The 21,734-nt window shown below is 47.0% G+C and overlaps 1 protein-coding gene across 1 annotated transcript in view; it reads left to right on the top strand.

Moving 5' to 3' along the window:
- Positions 1–19,170, top strand: part of LOC147724691 (extracellular calcium-sensing receptor-like) — a 126,915-nt gene extending 107,745 nt beyond the window's left edge. Inside the window, exon 5 of the mRNA XM_086918085.1 lies at positions 18,248–19,170. Within this exon, the coding sequence (XP_086774211.1) occupies positions 18,248–19,170 (923 nt within the window). The remainder of the gene's footprint in view (positions 1–18,247) is intronic.
- The last annotated feature ends 2,564 nt before the right edge of the window (positions 19,171–21,734 follow it).

Genomic DNA, 21,734 nt, shown 5'->3' with positions numbered 1-21,734 from the left:
AATGCACAACAAACAATATAAACACCAAGGCCGAAGCAGCCATTCAACTCTTCGATACATTATCACACGGCCCAGAAGATAAAATAGACCATTCAGAACAGTTCACTGCCAAGTTTTTAGATAACTATGCAGAACCCTTTGTTTTAAAAAAAGACTCACAGAAAGCTGGGAATAAAAACATAATCTCGAAGGATCAAACACTCCTGCTGAAGTAGGCAAAAAATGCAACTCTACGTAGGCTGAGAGGATCCCCAGAGAATGTCTCTGCACAAGCTTCCTTAAATGCACAAAGAGCAAAACTAAAAATGATGAAATGGAATGTAAACAGTGAGCGTGAGAAGGTATTTTGGGCAAAACTTCTCTATGACGTAAACAATAAAAACAGTGCCCGCTTCTGGAAGACCGTGAACAGCATTATCCACCCACACCACAAGGGCATTGGATCATATATCTCGGAAGCAACTTGGGTAAAATTCCTCACTATCCATTTTAATAGCCAAATAGACAGTGCTGGAATCCAAACGGCTAATAGCTGGACACTTAAAGTACAAGTGGGAGCTACCAACATGGAGATGAGGGAACCGGAGGAGTTACACAATGAAAACAGTTCAATATGTACTGAAAACCACTCTCCGCCTGTCTTAATAAAAAATCAGATTGCCAAAGGGAGGACGGAAGGGGCTCCGGGACTGAACGGAATTCCACCGGCCCTGTATAAAGCAAAGAGCGAAGACTGGGCTGATATCTTGCAACCTCTATTCCTGGAAGTCAGAAGGCTAAAGAGATTACCAGAATCATGGAAGGGTTCAACAATAGTGCCAATCCACATAAAAGGCGACAAAGTTGAGCCCAACAATTACTGCCTAGTGGCTCTAATAGACAATGAAGCAAAATACTTTGCAGGGACCATTCTAGAGGAGTTGACAAAGTGGGCGGAGGCAAACTCTATAATACCCTGAACCAGACAGGCTTTTGCAAAATGGCCAGCACATCCACAAACATCCTTGCAATTTCTCTAATAATTGATGCAGCCAGAGCCTCAAATTTACCTCTGTATTTATGCTATATTGACTTCAGTGCTGCCTTCGATAACGTAGAAAGGAGCAGACTGTGGGACAAATTGGCACAATGGGGCATACCACAGCCTACTCTGAACATGCTGAAACTTCTACATACAGACACCTGGGTGCAGGTGCTGTTGGGTGGCGGCACCCATAGTTCTACGAAATTTCCCACGACAAAAGGACTAAAAAAGAGTTGTGTGCTTGCACCAACCCTGTTTAACCTATATATGGCGGACCTTTCGAAGGCGCTTGATGCCTGCAACTCACATTCGCCGAGGATTGGAGGGAAATCATTGTCCAACCTCATGTATGCATATGACGTAGTTCTGCTTAGCCACACTTACGTTGGTCTCCAGCATCTACTGACGGAAATGCAGGACTATGCCACAGAAAACAATTTAATAATTAACTTGAGCAAGACAAGGACAATGTCAATAAACAACAAAAAGAACCTCCATAAAAGTTGGCTCATTGGAGGCACAAAACGACCCGGTTCAGGAATACAAGTACCTTGGAGTTATATTCGACAGAGAAGGGTCTTTTTAGTGCCAGAAAGAGGAAGTTAGAAGGAAAGGCGAGTTGCTCACCTTAACGCTCAAAAACCACGCAAACAAATTGATGGGGCCTACCCTGACTCCGCTTCTGAAGGTAGCTCAGGCTAAACTACTTCCACCCATTGCATAAGGTAGAGAGGCTATGCGGGGAAGAGATGTAAGGTAGCTGGACAATAATCAGATTAAAGCCTATAGAATTATGTTCAGCCTTCCGTCCTATACATCACCTGCTCAAATAAGGCTGGAGTTTGGACTCCTACGACAAGATATAGCTAGGTATGGCACTTATATCATCTGCTTGTACAGGATGAGAAGCACCACTACAAACACAATAAACCATCTGCTGTGGCAGGATATACAGCATAGGGAGTGCTCCCAAGCCAGAAGCTACTTACAGCTAGCCTTAGAATACACCAAACTTGCAGAACTCTGGTAGACGCAAATTGGCTACACCAATAAAAAAAAACTGGTCTGGAAAACCTTAAAACAAATCTCTCTGGTGGAGGATAAAGCAAGCTTCGCAAATAGATTGCACGCCTGGATGGCCCTTAATTCATACAAATCACTGTACGCACAACCATTTTTAACCAGGGTTACTCAAAGTCCATAAATATGAACCTTTTGAGACTTAGGATGGTAATCTTTCCGTGCGCTCAACATTTTCCACCATGGCTAAGGTCACAAGCATCAGAGTCGTGCAGGTTGTGCAAAACCAAACAAGGCAATATAGTCCATCTAATCTGCTTATGCAAGGAAATGCACCAAGCACGGCAACAGTTACTCAATATCCATTCATACAGAAAGGCATCCGCACCAGGAGGCAAGCGTTTTTTGCCTGCTTAAGCCCAGAAACTACACAACTAAACTGTAGACTGGTAAAATTCCTTTTGCTGGCTGAACAAAAATTGCCCAAACCTGCAAAAACTGAACCAGGCCTCGACATTCACGGTACATCTTGACAGGAGCAAGCCCCAAGTCAGTCCACCGTAAGAAGATATTGCCAGCTGCAAAGAGATAACCCTTGGACAAGCAGAGAAATTCTGAGACACGTAAACAAGATGACCGACAGAAAGAAGTTTATGGCTGGTCAGAAGAAAAATGAAACTGTAATATATAGCTAGCTATACAAGGACATATACCATGACCAAAACACAAGCTTTTGTTTCAAAGAGTCACTTAACAATTGGTTTTATCCGGTTTTATTTTGAGGATTGTTATCATAATTAAAAAAAAAAAAGCAGTAACAATGGAGGTAGTCACTTATACCTTATGGAAATTTTATATATACAGATGTTGTTTATGTTCTAATTTTGTATTTTATGCACTAACACTGCAATGGTTTTAAGTAACTATGCAGGAAATAAAGACACTTGAAAACCTTTTACCACATATCAGTCACCCCTAAGGTAGGTCCTAGCTGGCCCTATGGGCAGGGTGCACTGTATGTAAAAGGTAGGACATGTGCTTTAACTGTGTGACATGTCCTTGTAGTGACCAACAGCCATTTTGGTATCTCACTACTGTGAGGCTGCGCTCTCATAGGAATGCATTAGGAATTCCCTGATATGTGTTTCAGTGGTAATTCCTGACATGAGAGGAGTAGCGTGGTCAAGTTTGGTATGTTTGGAATTGATATATGGATAGATGTAACCAGATTACTGTGTTAAGTTAGCATGAGCTTTTTGTGAGTTTAAACGCCATTTTTCCTTTCTGCTGCTTTTTGCACACGACACACATCTGCTGCTTTAGCTTTGAGCCTAGTAAAGTGTTTTCGGTTCATACGAGAATAATATGTTGTTACACTGATATCAGCCTTGCTTGGCAAGTTGTGTCTGTACAGTGAGTGCTGAAACCTTCAAGGATATCTGAACACAGTAGTTGTTATGAGCACTGATCTTCGCCCGTCCCTAGACATAACACACATGCAGCTGCAGCCAATTTCTGGCTTTAGGGGCGTTTTATATTGCTTTGCACAAGAGCATACCAATACACTTGATAGTGCTTTGCATACAGAGAGCTGGTTGCTGATGATGTGATCCCTCACCACTAGGATCTTGAGGTATGGGGCCGCTCTGCTAAAACCCAAAAGAGCCTTCTTAGATATAATATAATATACTAGCTAGGGAGGGTGAGAATTAGGTTTTGTTAAACCCTATTCATTTTAGCATAATACTATGCTTGCACCGTTTGTGTTCTATGGACTAGTGACTATGCTAATTACTTTGTTTCTTATAATATGTTTGCTTGTATTAGCTAAGATACTGCGCTTGAGAGCACTGCATTAGTGAATAAACATTTCAAATATGCATGTGTCCTCTTTTACTCCTTGTTCTGGATTGAAATGATTGTATAACGAAAGAGTATTCATGTGTTCCACGTTACCTGAGGTGTACTAAGTTCATGTTCTGGTTTGTCTAAGCATTGGGAGTTTGTGATAACCAATGAGACACTGTAGCTAGTCTGGTAGGGGATTTTTGGTTACTACGGTGAGTTTTGGTACACTCTAATTCACTGAGGGTCCAAGCCTCTATGCACAGTTCTGTCTAAGCACGGAATCCCTGCGACAGAATAGTGGTAATAAATGCTGCGTAATGGTGTTCACTGATTTATTATCACTATTTTAGAAATGCCACTTTTAGAAGTAGGCATTTTTATGTGCTATGTGTCTTTGTGGCTGCCTGTTATATATAGCATGTCTGGCTCTGGAGTGACAGGGGCTGGGGAGGTGCAGTGGCTCCAGAGGGGCTGGGTGAGTCAGCGCTAGGCTGAATAGGATGATCTGCATTTAACGTTGTGAGAGGAGAAGCACCTGGGCCTGAATAGGACTGTGCCCGCACTAAACAATGCTAGCTCTGCCCTCCTGTGGTGTGTCTGGGGCCAAAGCCTGCACAGACAAAGGAGGGTGTTGTACACATCTAAGAAAATGTTTGAGTGCTCCCCAGAACTGGTTTGGACCGGGCACAGAGCCCTGTGCCAGGAGGAGAACAAAGGAAATAGGTAATATCAATATTGGGGCTGTGACCCCATGTAAGTGGTGTGTGCTTACTTGGAACTGAACTGCGAGTGATGAAGGATTGCTGGGCCGGGCCGTGGCTAGCCAGCAGACATGGCAGATGCGAGTCTATAACGCTCCAGCCGATATCTCCAAATTCTAAGTCTAAATGATCCTGAAGAGGTGCCACCAGCGCGGATAAACTGTGGAATTGGTGAGACACTGAGGGGAAGCAGCAGAATAGCCTACGAGCCAGGTAGCTGCCGCAGCTTGTGAGCACCGTGAGGCCCGGGAAGCGCGGACCAGTGAGGTGGTGACGTGCGGCGGAAGACTGCGGCTGGCGTCTGCGATTCTAACCTCACTGAAGGCAGCTGGGCGCATCTCCTGTCATCAGCGAGAGCGCTCTGTCCAGTGACGGTCCTGGCAGGGAGGGGACCTCTGGAGCCTGTAGATGACGGATAGAGGCTGGGAGCAGGCTGGCTGAGATCCTCTGGGAAAGACGCGTGTGCCCGACAGCGCCCAGAGACGTGCTCGGTACTGCGGAGGGGAGTGCGACCAGCTGGGATCGAGCACAGACGGAGAGAGCTGGTGTGAGAGGCGGAGGGCTGAGCTGCGACTGTCCCCTGTGGTGAGCACGGAGTCTTGCGGCCAGAGCTACATAGCAGATTACTGGCGGGGCCCCGCTGCCTGAAGTACGGTATGAGGAGGCGTGGGACGCATGCTGCGGGAGCATTCCCTGTGGACAGCATGCTGCAAAGGAGGCTGCTGGGGTGGCGTGACACCCTTGCGGGGCCCCCGGGTCGACTTCAACTAGCAAGCATTGGTGGAGTTAGGAAACTATTGAGCAGCGCTGGAGTCCTGAGCCAGCAAGGCCTCCATAGACAGAAAGGGTGTGCCATTTTGTGGAGCTGGGATGGAAGAGGCACACTACGGGAGGCATAGCGCTGAGGTGATATGGCGCCCTGAGAGAGGCACGATACCTTGCCTCCTGGTAGGGGGGCCTAATTACTGGCGTGACCATCCTATCAGGAGCGAGACTGTGACAGGGGAGCCAGAAAAGTGTGGAGGGTGTAACCACTCAGGATAATCCCCTGCGGAGGCAATTACAGTGGTAGCGCTGCGCATTTGAGGGCCACCAGCCAGTGAGGAGCCAATAAGTTAAAGTGGACTGAAGCGATCATGGCATCGCGTGGGTGGACCCTGGTGGCAGTAGGCCGGAAATTGAACTGAGGTAGGAGTTTCTCAGGTCCCTTTCAATAGCTGGGGCTGCACAACTAGACTGCCTGACTGAGGGACTGCGCCACAGGCCCAGATCTGCAACTAACGTAGGGGGCGGGTAACTGCAGGCCCCCAAACTATTATTGGGTTGCGGCCCAGACCAGCGGAACCTTCTCCTATAGTCCCATGGAAATGGTGTGGATGCCCCAGACCCGCTACGCTGCGCTGCCACAGCAGGCCTGCCCCCCTCCAGGTCCCCGCTCCACACTTGAAGTCACCTGCTGTATGCCGGTTACTGGGAGCCAAAAGGGGGCACACGCGAGAAGACCCGACATCTAGATTTGCCCCCTACCACCGCGTGACGGATGCCAATGACGCAGCAACTGGCGATGGGTCTCCTAAGCAACACCAATCAGCACCTTAATGTGCGCAGCAGCAGTGCAGACCAATTAACGGCACACAGAGGAACAATTGCTGAAATGCCAACAAACTAGACTCAGTGCCGGCCGCAGTAGAAAATCTAGGATCCTCGCTGGACCAGACCCGCACCTCACTGGAGTTAACCTGCTGCGCACTGATCACCAGAAGCTTGGAGACAGAGTGTGTTCACAGGAACAGTCGATTGCGGAATTGAGGCCCATCACTACAAGTCATACGGTTGCCTAGCAGGACCTCATAGACCGAGTACATTACCTGGAAGACAAGGTGGAGGATGCAGAAGGGCACTCCGGCTGCAATAACATTCACGTGGTGGGTCTGCTGAAGGGCAAAGAAAGGCGGCACCTGGAAGAAGACGCTGAAAGTTGAAATCGAGAACTACTCCTGGATGGCACGCTGTCTGCCCACTTCTTAATCAAAAGACCTCACTGGGCTCCCGCCCACGTCCTTTCCTATTCAATGTCCTCAACGTTAAGGACAGAGACTCGATCCTCAGAGAAACCTGCAAGCTGGCAGACATAACAGTAGACAATAGCCACATCATGTTCTTCCCAGACTTCACAGCACAAGTGCAGTGCCCCAGAAGTGCGCACGGGGCGGTGAAAAAACAACTGCGTGAACTGGGCCTCAACTACTCACATCTCTTTCCAGCCAAGCGGAACAGCACGCTACTTTGACTCCCCCTCGGACACCTGGGATTGGTTGGAGGAATCGGCCTGCTGTCTGAGCCGAGGCCTCCTGGGTCAAATGAAATAAGGATATCGGGCAGGAGATGACGTTGATGCGACAGGCAGAACAGACCTCAGATAGGGGCCACAGCGACCTCCACCTCTCCTAACCTGGAACAGAGACAGGCTGAATGACAAAGAAGCAATCCATATGGCGGCGTCGTTGGGACTGCTAACTCCCAATCCTGATCACCTTTAAAGCCCTTCAAGACTCCCAGATACTGGGGATTCCACATCGTCCAGACTGGATGGATCCGAAGAATATCCAATGCCAGAAGTCACCCCACAAACGGCAGCTGGAATTATATGACTCTTAACTGACACCTGCATCTTGAACACATCAACCGCAATTTACAGCAAAAACGCTGCACTGCGCTTATGTTTGACACCCTAGTTAGTCACCTATTCCCTACAGACAGCAGCGGCTTTCACACATACCATACGCATCGCAGCTCCCACCGCAACCCAGGCGACACAAAGCGTGCACCGCTCACATTGCTCTTACCATCACGGATTGACATGAGGAATACTGGGTTACACCCTGACACTAAGGGGTAGTCCGACACACACTACATACGAGCCACTAGTACACCCACTAGACGTCACTCGATCATTGAGTTTTTCTCTGTTTTTAGCCCCTAGTTGGGCCTCACTTTGGACGAACACCTCTTTGGTGCTCGCCCCTACAGTTAACTGTAATTTAGCTTGTTTTTCATCTTCTCCCTGTTTTACTTAATGTTGCTGTGTTAGAATCAATGCACATGTCACACACATCACAATGCCCAGCCCCTCCTGCTTAACCTTAGTTGCCAGCTATACAATGGTACAGGTCAACATGATTACCTGGAATGTGCGCGGTGTACATACGCCAACATGCAGGTACTCCATTTATGCCTATATATGACGCAGAGCAGTCAACATTGCGTTCCTCCCAGAGACGCACATGTCGCAGGCGGAGCTCGGTAGACTGCGAAGTAGATGGAGGGGACATATATTGGCACAGTTTACTCGGCCCATGCACGAGGTGCCCCTGTCGGGATAAGAGCGGGAGTCCCATTTGTCAGCGAACAGACACTAGTTGAACCGGAGGGCAGATACTCATTTGTTAGCGGGAGACTAAACAGTCAGCTGATTCTCCTGGGCTCCTTCTATGCCCCCAATAACAATCAATCCGCCTTCCTAGATAGCCTCACAGGGAAATTTACGAATTGGAGCGGGATCCCCTCGGTCATCGGAGGAGACTTCAATTCAGTATTAGATGTCGAACTGGATAGATCATTCCTGCCTCTCACGAGGACCACTGCAGCGTCTAACGCGTCGGTCCTCACAGACTGGCTGACATGCTGTGCTCTAACACACATATGGTGTGCCACTAATCCCTATACTCGGATATACTCATATTACTCGGCGGTACACAAGTTACAAGTAAGACTAGATAGGATAGTGGGGTCTCCAGTGCTACTCCATCTGATGCACCATATAGAATACTTAGGCCACATACACTCAGGCCATAACCCCCTATTCTTAAAGCTTAATTTGGAACCTAAGCGCTCACCCACCCCCACCTGGAGACTGTATACCTCTGCACTCGACGACCAAGACTTTGAACAGCTATCCTTGAATATTTTGAACTCAACAAGGGTACGGCCTAGGACAAGTTAGTGGAGTGGGAGGCCTTCAATGTCACAATGCGGGGGCACTGTCTGGGCACGACCTGGAACATTTGTGAGACTCAACAGCACAACCTCACTAGAATAGCATCACAACTATTACGGTATGAGACACAAGGTGAGGAGAGAGGTAGGGACCTACAGACATTACGCACACAGCACGCTGAACTGTTGGAATGCCTCTGCTGCCACAACTATGCAGCACACACAGCCCGTACACATGCGACTGCTCATCGCGCAGGACGGCTCTTAGCCTGGCTCATCAGGCAGGAACATGCCCACGTGCCTATAAGCGCCCTACGGGCCGATACTGGTCTGCTAGTGCACATGCAGCGTGATATTCACTCAGCTCCGACACACCACTATAGGCTACTATACCAATCCCACAGATCACAGGACCCAGACACCCTCTCATCCTTCCTCGACCGAATACAACTTCCTGAGACATTGCCAGAACACACAGAGCTCTTAGACGCTAGGTTATCCTTAGAGGAAATCAGGGAGGCAATCTCATCACTGGCCACGGGCAGGACCCCAGGACATGGCAGCTTCTCGGCCGAATATTACAAGGCGTTATCAAGTAACATTGGTGCTGCATCTGAATACCCTCTTTGCAGCCTTAGTAGATGCGGGGCGCCTCCCCTCCTTGCTCTGCGAGGCACATCTCATTTTGCTGCCTAAACCCGACAGAGAAAACACTGACATGGGCTCATATAAACTCCTCACCATTCTCAACTCCGATTACAAAATTCTGGCTAAAATTCTAGCGGACAATCTAGTACAAGCAGTCCCCCCACTGGTGCACGCAGATCAAAATGGATTTGTACCATCCCGTAGTACCTCCCTTAACCTGCGCCGCTTCTTCCGAGTGGCAACCTACTCCACATGTGAATGGCCACGGGCGGGCTGCCTTGTACTCGACCTTGAAAAGGCTTTCGACTCCCTTGAATGGGATTACATGTTTGCCACCCTCAAACGATACCAATTAGGTCCCACCTTTTTGCAGCTGACCCAGCTGCTCTATACGAACCCGACGATGATTGTGAGGGTGGGCCCCTATATTTCCAAGGCAATCCCAGTGCGACGGGGCACAAGGCAGGGCTGCCTGTTGTCCCCTCTCCTCTTTGCACTGGCGATGTAGCCACTTGCGGAATCCTTGAGAACCCAGTTACAAGATGGCATTCCACTGGGCGTCGACTTACACACAGTCTCGTTATATGCTGATGACTTGTTGATATATTGCAGGGACATCAGTCGGATCCCGGGAGACCTGGCCTGTGTTTTGGGAGATTTTGCAGCTATATCTGGTCTCAAAGTTAATGCTGCTAATTCCAAGTTATATGCCTTTGGAGCAGGAGTTACAGATCCAGGATTTGTGCTCAACGGGGAGCGAGTACAATGGAGCTACCACACGTTTCGTTATTTAGGCATACAAGTCTATCGGCAACCGCAGGACCTCTTTGACGGCAACCTAGGCATGGCCACGCGCTCTCAGATGCGGTTCTGGAGCACACTCTCCCTGACAGTCACAGGCAGAGTAGCGCTGATGAAAATGGTGGCCTTACCACGGCTCCTGTACTACTGTACGAATCTGCCTAGCTATGCACCAGCCTCCTTCTTTGCCCAACTAGAACGGACAACTAGAGACTTCATTTGGGGTCCCAACCGACACAGGGTAGCGATCAGGAAGTTGTATTTACCCACAGATCAGGGGGGTCAGGCAGGCCCTTGCTTTGAGCATTACTACCTTGCGGCTCACCGCCAATGTGTCCGCAGATGGTTTGCAGATCAACAGCGAAGTGACACAGCATCCACCCGACTGCCATACACTAAGCTGCAGATCCTTATGCTTTTCCACCCCGGAGCACGCGCACGTCCCCCGGAGCCTTTATAGTAGAACGCGGCTTACAGGTGCTACGGGCGGAGCCTCTACCTAACACGGCATGTAACACCCTATGCCCCCACTCTCCTGCTGGAGGGCACCCCCATGGGACCGACGGCATGCACAGCCGCTGACTTGCACCATTGGCACGAAGCTGGGATACGGACCCTAGGGGATCTCTATCACAAGGGCTCACTGATTTCTTATGAGACTATAGCAGCAAACGAGGAACTTCCCGCCGGACAATTCCTCCTACATTGCTCACTGGTGGCCACCCTTGCAGAGAAATGGGGAGATCTAGGCACTAAACTACAATGCACCTCACAATCCAATGTCTGCATGTTATGGGACGTGGCAGGCACCTGGTACATTGGTTCGCCACTTCACTGCGTCACCACGCAGCAATTAGCCTAGACCCCCTCAGAATCAGTGGGAACATGACTTAGGACGCCTACTCACAGATAAAACCTTGTCACAGATACTGGCCAGCCCGACCCGTATCCCACAAAATATGAGACTCAGACAAATACAATACTTTATTACACAACGTTTGTACCTAACACCGGCTAATATTAACAGATATTTCATTTGAGCTGACTCTGCCTGCCCCCGATGCGCAGCCCTTGATGCAGACCTGGTGCACATGCTCTGGGGCTGCCCCAATCTTAGTACCTACTGGAGGGGAGTTGCAGACGCACTTCATGCCTGTACGGAGAGAGAGTTACCCTTTGAGTGGCAAACATATCTGCTGCACATCTTTTGTAGGACATGCAACGCTAAGGTCACCTCCCGGTTTCTAGACCTGGGCATAGTCACTGCTAAACGGATCATTACGAAGAGATGGAAGGAGTCGGATCCCCCACAGTTACAGGCTTGGAGGTGTTCCACCATTGCGTGGGCCAGAGCAGAGGGCACAGCAATCAGGCGAGAGGAACTGGTGGGACTTAGGAAAACACCTATAGCTGCAAATTGGGATGCAATCCTGGCAACACTGCAGCAATCCACCGTCCTTCCAACCCAACCCCTGCAGGCATCTGGCCTCCACAGCCACCACCGCGCACACGACCCACACCCATAGACTGCACTTTTGCAACCGATCACGTACCAGCAGCTAAACAATACCACCTCAATGGACCTGCGCTTCATAGCCTTATGACAATGGTACTGCTAAGGAGGTGGGGGCGCTTGGAGGCACACATACAGCTATGCATGTACTCAAACTTGTGTGACCGATCCAACCCTACTCCAAGTTCACTACCCTATATACACAGTTATTACCACGTTGAACGGCTTCACCAACCTATCTGCACCTAATTGACTCTTAAACATAATATACTCCGCACAATGAGCAGACATGTCAGATATATTGGTTATGGACAAATCGATACTGTAAACAACCATGTATTAAACCATTACGATGAAAATCAGTACTGTAACACCTTTATCGTATTCACATATGCTAATGTCTAGTGACGTATAATATTTACTGTTGCTCAAGCTACAGAAATGATGTAATAACTCATGTAAATGTTTACCAAAAACCAATAAAACAGATTTAACAAAAAAATGAAGGACTGCTGGGTGACAGGAGGAACTGCCACAAAGGACTTACCCTGTGCTGCAGGGCCCTGTGAGCTGGCCTGCCTCGGCCTAGCCCTGGCCTTTGCCAGTTTCCAAAGAGGGGTGCTGTCTGCCCCTTGTGGTGTCTCAACCATGGGAGACAATGAGCATAAAGAGCATCACCTGTTGATAGGGGAAGCCCAGGGTGAGAGCTCTACTTTTGGTGCCTGGTACCCCTGAAGGATGGGGGTCCTGCCCACTAGCAGCGCGGGGTGCACGCTTTGCCAGTCGCACTCTAAATATGAGTAGTGGGTTCTCCAGTGTGTGGCGAGAAGCATCCAGCAAACCGTAAGTCAGGCAAAAGGAGCCTGACTGTGGGCAGGACTTTTAGGAGGAAGTGAAGCCGGCGAGAGAATTGGCCTCCGCACCTGCGAGAAGGGACGGCTAGCAGAAAAGAGGTCTGCACAGCAGAGTAGCTGGGGCTTTGCTGCATGGCCTGAGCTGCCCATCGGCGTAAGTAGAAAGAGGATTCCCAGACCAGGAGATCCTCCGCATCACAGAGGGAGTGCTGATGTTATTGGGAGCAGTGCCACCGGAAGTCAGGCAAACTGGGGGCAGAGCTGGCAGGAGAGTCAGAGCCGGAGCCTCACACAGCCATCGAGAAGCCAGCCTGTCCCCCCAGCGAGGGAAGTCCAGCCGCCCTGAGTTCATTGCCAGAGGCATAGAGGAAGCAAAGAGCCTCATGGGCCCCGTGAGACCATCCTGGAGGAAAACGTGTGAGTGACCGTTGTCCAGGGTGGCGCTGTTGTTTTCCGGCCCGAGGGGCCACTGGGTAATCTTCCAGAAGTGCCTTCATAGCACCAATGTAATCCCTGCATTTGTCCATATAGCTGCAGCTGGGCCACATGGTCACGGGCACCTGTACGCTGCCTGATATCAGGGGCAATTTGTTCTAAGATGGCATTGCGGGGAGAGCCCCAGATAGGGCGGCCACTTGAGAATGCTCTGACTTTGGGGCACAAAGGAGTAGGAGGGGGTAGCAAACCTCAATGAAGGTCCTGTTCCTGCCATTGTTATGCAGACCACGCAGTAAGCGCCGAAGCGCTGGGACTGCAGATTTTGAGGACAACGTCACTGGGAGTATGGTAATCCCAGTTGGGGGAGCACAGATGCTGAGGTACTCAACCCCCGTGTGAGGGGTCCCACGGTTATGTAAAACGAGAACAGGAACACTATCACAGGCTTCTGCTGCTGATGAGGTTTAGGCCTAAGGTGGGCCTAATGTGAATATTATGTTTTGCATAGTAAGCTATTATGTACATGTACTGTACTGTAAGGTTGTATGCCTAATGTGTTGTGTTAAATGTACTCTTGCCAGTAGATACTGATTGCTTTGCTAAAAGAAAATGGCGATGCTGAAGACAGTGGCCTGATTGGCCCTTTAATGTATATAATCCCTGTAAAAGTGATACCATGTGCCTGGGGGCACAGTGTATATATATGATTATGCTGTCTATGCTGTGTATATGAATATGCTGTGTTATATGAGTAATGCAAAGGCTATTTGTTTATATAACTTTGTGTGGAGTTTCTTTTGTGGTGTGCCTAGTGTCGCTGCACTGAGAGTGTGGTGCACAAACGCTTTACACATTGCCTCTGGGATAAGCAGTCTGACTGCTCTGCCAGGCTACCAAGGGGGTGAGCAGGGGTTACCTTCAGTGTGTAACTCCAGTGCCCTGACTAGAGTGGTGGTTTCTGCCTGGCTTAGGCATATGCCCTAGCCAACCAGAAATCCAATTTCTAACACTGCCCTTTTTTTAACGCAGAGCAGTGCAGCAATTAGTAAATGAGGCCCACGGTCTTAATAAGTGACCACAGATGAAAATGACAGTGGCCGATAAATGCTAAATATAGAGAGATCACTTTTTGGTCAGCAGAGCAATGAAAGTGTTCACTTTAGAAGATATATATTAGGAATCGATTTTTACAGGTTTGTATTTTTAATTATGGACTATGAAAATTGGAGAATGTTGTCTTGTTACCCAAAGAGGCAGTTTTTAGAAATGATACACCTAGGTGCGATTTTAGGCTGACAGCAATGAAGCAGAGCTTGTGTAAATCTTAGAATTTTTATCTTGTTCAACAATAGTAGGGTTGAACTTAGAAAACAAATACTGCATTCTAAATCCTCCTACAGATCAAGACTGTTTGCTGTAGCCAAGTATGACTGCACATGGCTGGTTATTAGATTTCGGTGGTCCTTTAGAAGCCTGGAACTTTTGAGAATGTTGGATAACCTTTTCTTAGCACATCCTAGGGCTGATGGAGGCTGAAAGGGTACTTGTCAGTGGAGGCTAAGCTTAATCTTTCACTCCAGTGAGAAGTGAGAAGGGTGTATCCAGACATGGGTCCTGTACTCACTGTGCTGCTGGATTCAAGCTAGCCTGGCTGATGAGGGGTGATACCCCTAAACCGGTTCCAGGATGCAAGCTTCCAATAAAGGGAGGTCCTAGCCTGGCAGTTCGAGCTGGACTGTTCCCATGGGCCACAGAGTCAAGATTGATTTGCATATGGCTGGGTCCAAACTAGAGTGGCTTTGTGAGCAAAACAATGATGGATTAAACCCAGATCTGTGACTTGGAGCTGAATGATTTGTTCAGCATTCCATCCATCATCTGTTAATTTTACTTTTGTTGCCCTAAGTGGGAAGCTTATGCCTAGGCATGTGTCCTGTGCTCCCTGTGCCACTGGATTCAAGCTAGCCTGGCTGATGAGGAATGATATCCTGAAACCGGTCCAAGGATGCCTGTTTCCAGTCCAGGGAGTACCTAGCCAGGCAGTTCAGGCTGGACTGTTCCCCTGGGGAGCTGGATCAAGACAGATTTGTATATGGGTGGATCCAAAATAGGGTGGCATTGTGAACAATGTTAAAGCCAAATTCATCTGAAAGGAAACAAACTATCAATACACAGCCATGGAGCATCAAAGAAGCATAATGTATTTGTTCAAGCCCCGGGTGCAGAAACATGGAGTATATTCTGCAAATAAATGTAGGTTGCTTGAGTTGTGCAGCTTCTTATATACCTTTCAGTACTCATTGGTTTACATTAAAAATGCTAACTCCTTCAACTACGCACAGCTGTCATATTTATACTTCAAGCTAAAAGATGTCTGTCAGCTAAGTGAATTTACATGAAAACATGCAGTAGACCATGCCCATCTCCTATCTCAGCTCCAAAGGTATTTTTGCCCGCACAGTTACATATTTGCAAGACTGAGTTAGAAACACATCCACCTGTATCAGACCTAAAAGCATTGCTTTCACACAAAAGTGTCCTGGCAGGACATTCTTTTTCGAAACAAGTAATTCTTCTTCTTATTTCACTCCTTGGTTCAATGTCTCAAATGGTACATAGCTGAGAGAAGACAGCTCTGCACCTGTATTATATAATTAATAAACTAGGAATTAATGCTTCACAATTACCTCAAATAATATCTCCACTGAAACATGAGCGTGTTGCTAACACCTTTCTAGAAGCACAATTCAAAATGGAGGTTCTATTGCTATATGTATGAACAACAGTTCAAGTCTATGGGGCCAATTCACAAAGGTAAACTAAGACGAAAGTGCACCTTTCTGACTTTTGGTATTCACAAAGGGCATTTACAAGTAGTAAAGTTGGACTTTTGTCTCGGTTAATCTCAAGTTTTGGTCTTAAGTTTAACTGAGACTAAAACTGAGACAAAAGTTAAACTTTACAAACAATCGATGGATTAAACCCAGATCTGTGACTGGCGTGAATGTTTGATGTGTTCAGCATTCTGTCCATCATCGGTTCTTTTTTCTTGAACCTTTCAGTCCAGCCAGTGTTCCAGCACTTATCCTAGCACTACCTTTTCTGCTGGTTCTTCTTCAGTGCATTTATGTTCAGAGCTTCTGTTGAAGTGATGGATAACATGCTCCATTCCTAAGAATATCCTTCCAGGCAAACCAGTCTAACAATCTGAGGGAACATTGTTCTGGAGTAGTCTTTCAAAACAGAAGGACCACAGTGTCAGTGTGTGGAGCTCTGTATTCCTGGTCCACACTTGTCTTATTATTATCTTGGTTAGTTCTGAGCCATGGGGCCAGTTCTCCTTCTGTTGTGAGTGCAAACAGCTTGGCTGGAAAAAGGCTACTATTAAAATGCCCTCATACTAGAACCCTGTTTACTATTAACAAGCCAAATGTCCAGGCCCCGGTTTGGTTTTTGTTTGACTGTCTGTTGTTGCTGTTCACTCATCTCTCCCACATTCCAAGATAGCAGTCGATGATTTGTTATTAAAATCCTCCCACCTTCCTGCCACCAGGTTAAGCCTATTATTCTCTCCTATGAAAATTATGTCACACCACATCAAAATTAAATACTGGCCAGGCTTCCAAAGAGAAGCACATTTAATTCATACTCCTTTGCAGGATATTTAACAAAAAACATTAAGGGGCAGATTTATGAGGCCCTTGCGCCACGTTTACGCCGCTGTTGCGTCACGCAAGGCGGTGTAAACGTGGCGCATCCCTACGAACGATTTACAACGTGACGCATCTAGGCAGATGCGTCACGTTGTAAAGCCCTGCGCCGCTTGTGGGCGTTCCGGCGCAGGGTGGGCGTTCCGGGGCAGGTGCGCCTCGCAAAAGTGGCTGAGTGAAATCTATGAGATTTCACTCAGTCACTTTTAAGCCAATGATGCGTCAAAAGCCTGCGCCTGCTTGAAGCAGGCGTAGGTCTTGACGCAGCATTGTTAAAATTAGGCACCCCCGAGCCTTGCTGGAGCTGCGTCGCGCTTGCGACTCAACTCCAACAATGCGCCACATTTCCGGCACAGATGCGTCACGCATCTGTGCCGTTTTTGCACCATGGGTGGCGCAGCTGTAGCGCACTGTGGCGCATGTTAACTGGCGCATCCATGGGGATGCGCCAGTTAACATAAATCTGCCCCTAAATGTATTAGAATGATGGACGGGTGAAATCTGAAGCTATTTCCGGAGTCAATTAATGGAATGTATGATTTGTATACACAAGTGTACATGTAATGTAGGGAAAAGTTACTTTGGCCTACGTAGTGGGATTATATGTTGTCACTCCAGAACATACCATTTTAAATGCTAGACATTTCTCACTTTTGCATATTATACACACAGGCCCGGCGAGCTTGAAGGCACTACCACGAGTGACTTAGATAATGTCAACTGTGTGCCTTTCAACATGTTAAAATACATTTTCTTTGACAGGGCCTGCTGTAGCTTTTCTCACAGCAGTTCAGGGCAAGAGTGGCAGACCTGAAGTCATGCGTTTACGCTGTGTCTCTGGGTGGTGTATATATTACTCTGGAACCCACATCTGGGATTTAAACTTTGTGGTACATGTCCTGCTCCATAATACTGTGGCATAATTCAACAAGTAATTCTGTAAATTAGGCTATGACAACCGCTCACCATTTTTAGGTGTGGTTAAAGGGAGTAGAATGATGCAGGGGGGTAAGTAAAGAGATGAGCATGTCCTGTTTGATGAGATTTTGCTGAGCCATTATCATTGAAAGAGTTGGTGCTATTAATTTGATAAAATATCTGTTTAAATTCCTTCAATGAGTTTAGACCCCAAATTATAGTTAAGGATCCATGCTTGTTTGTGGATGTGCAGGGGGTTGTGTTGGCCAAGGGTAACCAGTAAAAACCAAATGTCCTCTTCCCTGGTACCTGATGTGATCTATGCTACCAATAATTGGAACATTATGCTTAAGTATGTCTCTTCTGGGACAATGCAATTTGATAGATCTCGGCCACTAGGTTCTTTTCAGAAGAAAGACTTGCGCTCGGAGAAAGCTTTGAAGAGGGTGTCCCTCATTCTCTTTCTAGCCCAGTATGTAGGTGCATTGGAAACATATATCCCTAACAGAAACTAAGTTCTAAAAACCTCCCTTACCGACATCTTGTTGATAAATAGATATCTGGGGTTGTTAAAATGGTTCAACTTAGGCTGACAAAGAGAAACCAAGAGTAGTATTACACAATTTGGACAAAATACAACTTGGTGGATCTAAAATATCTAAATTCCACTGAATTTAGTGAACATATATTTACATATTCTTTTTCAATTTATCTAGATGCTAATGAATGTGTGAAGTGTCAAGAAGATTACTGGTCTAATGACAGGAGGGACGCCTGCATTCCAAAAACTATAGAGTTCCTCTCCTACCAACATGGACTGGGCACCGCCTTAGCTGCTCTGTCCGTCATCAGTTGCTTCTTCCCGACTGCCATCCTCCTTGTCTTCATCAGGAACCATGATACACCTGTTGTAAAGGCCAACAATCGGGCGCTCAGCTACCTTCTCCTCATTGCTCTTAGCTTGTGCTTCCTCTGTTCATTGATCTTCATTGGTCAGCCCCAACGCATTACCTGCATTTTGCGGCAAACTGCTTTTGGTATAATTTTTACATTCTGTATATCCTGTGTGTTAGCAAAAACTATTTTGGTGGTTGTTGCTTTTAAGTCCACCCTTCCCAACAGTTCTTTGCGGAAATGGATGGGGCACCGGCTTCCTAACGGAATCATAATTATCTGCACCTCGGTTCAAATTTTAATTTGCTCAGTCTGGATGGCCATTGCTTCTCCTTACCCCCAAAATGATGTGAAATCTCAGACTAATGTAATAATAATTCAGTGCCATGAAGGACTAATTATGGCCTTCTGGTTTATGCTTGGATATCTAGGTTTCCTGGCCAGTATAAGTTTTTTGGTAGCCTTCTTGGCTCGAAAGTTGCCGGACAGCTTCAATGAAGCCAAGTATATCACCTTCAGCATGCTGGTGTTTGTTTCTGTGTGGCTGTCCTTCATCCCTGCCTATGTGAGTACAAAGGGGAAATACATGGTCGCCGTGGAGATATTTGCCATTCTCTCTTCAACCCATGGATTGCTCTGTTGTATATTTATGCCTAAATGTTATATTATACTGTTCAGGCCAGATATGAACAGCAAGGACTATGTCTCAGGAAAAAGAAACACTACTTTGAAGAGCAGTACATGAGGACTGCATTAAGAGAAGCTTGGATAAATTACAAAATAAACTACCAAGCTTTCTCAGCATTTGAAAAAGTTTAGTTTTTTCTGCTTGTCTTATAGTATCAATCTAACTATGGATGTTACTCCACTTTCTTAAATATAAAGGGATAAGATGCCTTACTATCTGGACTGCTTTGTGCGAAATTAGATGTTAATAACCTTTGAAGTGAGTTTCTCCTTATTATCATTTTCATTTTCTGTGCAGGTTTTGATTTTGAGCAAGGGAAACATTTATAGCACAACATTCACTTTTCATAAAATTTCCTTCTCAGGTTAATTTAACTTTGATGGAAAGCATGGAAATATAATTGAACCTCCCCCTTCCTTCGGAGCTACACCCCTGGTCTGACCTTATTATTTCTCCTCGTGTAGTGATGCATTCTCTGTAATCAGACTCTCTGTACCTGCTGAGCTCTTGGTCCTCTCACGTACCGGCTTTAACAAATACCTGATTATTTCCAGTTTGGAAAGCGCTTTTGTTACTTTTCTCACAACTTGGGCTACATCTCGTGTGTCTGTTTTGTTTAGCCATAAGGTTTGCCAGCGTTATAATGCCTTTTGAAAAACTTCACACTTTATACATAAATAAACCTCCTCCTGCTTTTTCCTCTCTGCTTCTTTTGTTCTTTGACCCTCAACAGTCAGCCCTAAAGCATTACCTGTATTTTGCACCAAAGTGTCTTTGGTGTCACTTTTTGATTCTGCATGTCCTGTGTGTTAGCAGAACCTATTTTGTAGTTTGTTGATTATAAATCCAAAAACCCTAATATTTTATTATGGAATAGGATCGGCCAACGGCTTCCTAACGTCATAATATTTATTTGCACCTCCAACCAAGCGCTCTTTGTTCAGGCACGTTAGCCATTGCTTCTCTTTTTCCCCAAATGACATTCCATTCCATTCAGAGGCAAAAAGGACTAAGCATGACGTTTTGGTTCACGCTGGGATAACTTGTCTTCCTTGCCAGTGAAGGTTTTCTGCTAGCCTTTTTGTCTAGAACGTTGTCTGGCAGCATCATTGAAGCCATGTATGTCACCATTAGCATGCTGATAATTGCAGGAGAACAACTGTCCTTCATACAAACTTATGTCAATAGAGGGAAATACAGGGTGCCAATGAATATATTTGCCTCCCTATCCTCCATTCATCTGTATATTTATGCCCAGATGCTATTTTATACTGTTCAGGCCAGATGTGAGCAGCACGGTTTTTGTCTCTGGAAGAAGCAACACTGTTTGTTTAGATGTAATGGAGTGAATTATCAGTCAGGGGGGATGGTAGTTCACCACAAGTAAGAAAGTGACTAACCTGTTAAGTCCAGGCAAAAGTTTAAATCATTTAAACCTGAGCTCAACCCCTGGTATCTGCGACAAGAAGTAGATAGTCTTAACTTGTAATGCTGCTGAAGTTGAGACGGGTGTGTGGACGTTATCTCGAGTGATTAGAAACTCGCCTGCATTTCGTGAAGACCCCCGTGCCTGGCTGCTTCCACCCGCCGGTTCCTCCCTGCTGAGACGCTAGGAACAACAGCGACGCAGGTTGAAGGAACTCGCCTTCCCAGGGGGCTCTGCTAACGCGCATTGGAGCGCGTCACCACCCAGCGCCAGGCGGCGCTACAAAGCGGGGCTCCGACCGCAACGCGGGACGCCCGGGGCGAAGCCCGGGCAAAGGGCGGGCCCTCTTAGGCCCTCAGAGGCCGGAAGAGGCTGGGCTGGGCCCGAAGTCCTGGTCAAGTTGTACAGTAAGTAGTGATCCTTCTACTATCCCAGCTATTGTTATTCTGCACGATGGCTACAGCTGCTGCCAGCTCTACTATTGCCGGCTTGGATAAAAATGGGAGCATACTAAACCGAACCCTGGATGACTACTTCTCTAAAATAGCGCCTGAGGGCAATAAAGAACTACTACTTGCTGAGCGGCGGGCAGATCGGCGCCGCTCAATAGAACATTGTCTGAGCCCATTATGTCTGTTACCCTGGATAATGAAATGAACAGTATTCTGACAGGCAATATATCCCCAACACCCAGTGTGCCCCTACTATTTAAGGAATGCTTAGCTCACGCTATTTCACTCACGCAAATCCTGCCTGAGTCACAAATTGAGCTACATGATTTTCCCAGCACACCTAACTCTGCTAAAATTATGATTTCCCCTACAATCAGGCCGGGCAAGGTAGTAAGAGGGAAAAACCAGAGGCCTCTGCCACACAAAGTACATGGGCCCCCTCCTTCCAAAAGGAGACGGAAGAAAATGGACTCAAACAAGCCTAAGCTAAGCCATACCGATTTTGGGAAGAAGCCCAACCTTGTTACTACTATGACTTTGGGAAAGCCTGTTAGTAAGCAAGCAACGGCAACTGCCTCAACCCCTCCAATACTCGTGATACCATCTTCCCCATCAGTTACAGTGCCTGACATCATCCACATTCCAATGGAAGAAGGTTCGCAGCCAGCCTCTCCGAAGAATCTTTTGGACAATATAGAAATGATTGTGCGAACTTACATGCTAGCTCTATCTGAAAGATTAAA

Source organism: Lissotriton vulgaris, chromosome 4_1, assembly GCF_964263255.1.
Source record: "Lissotriton vulgaris chromosome 4_1, aLisVul1.2, whole genome shotgun sequence".
In the NCBI taxonomy this organism is placed as follows: domain Eukaryota; kingdom Metazoa; phylum Chordata; class Amphibia; order Caudata; family Salamandridae; genus Lissotriton; species Lissotriton vulgaris.
The sequence above is the reverse complement of the archived record's forward strand: the minus strand, read 5'-3'. Positions and strand labels throughout refer to the sequence as shown.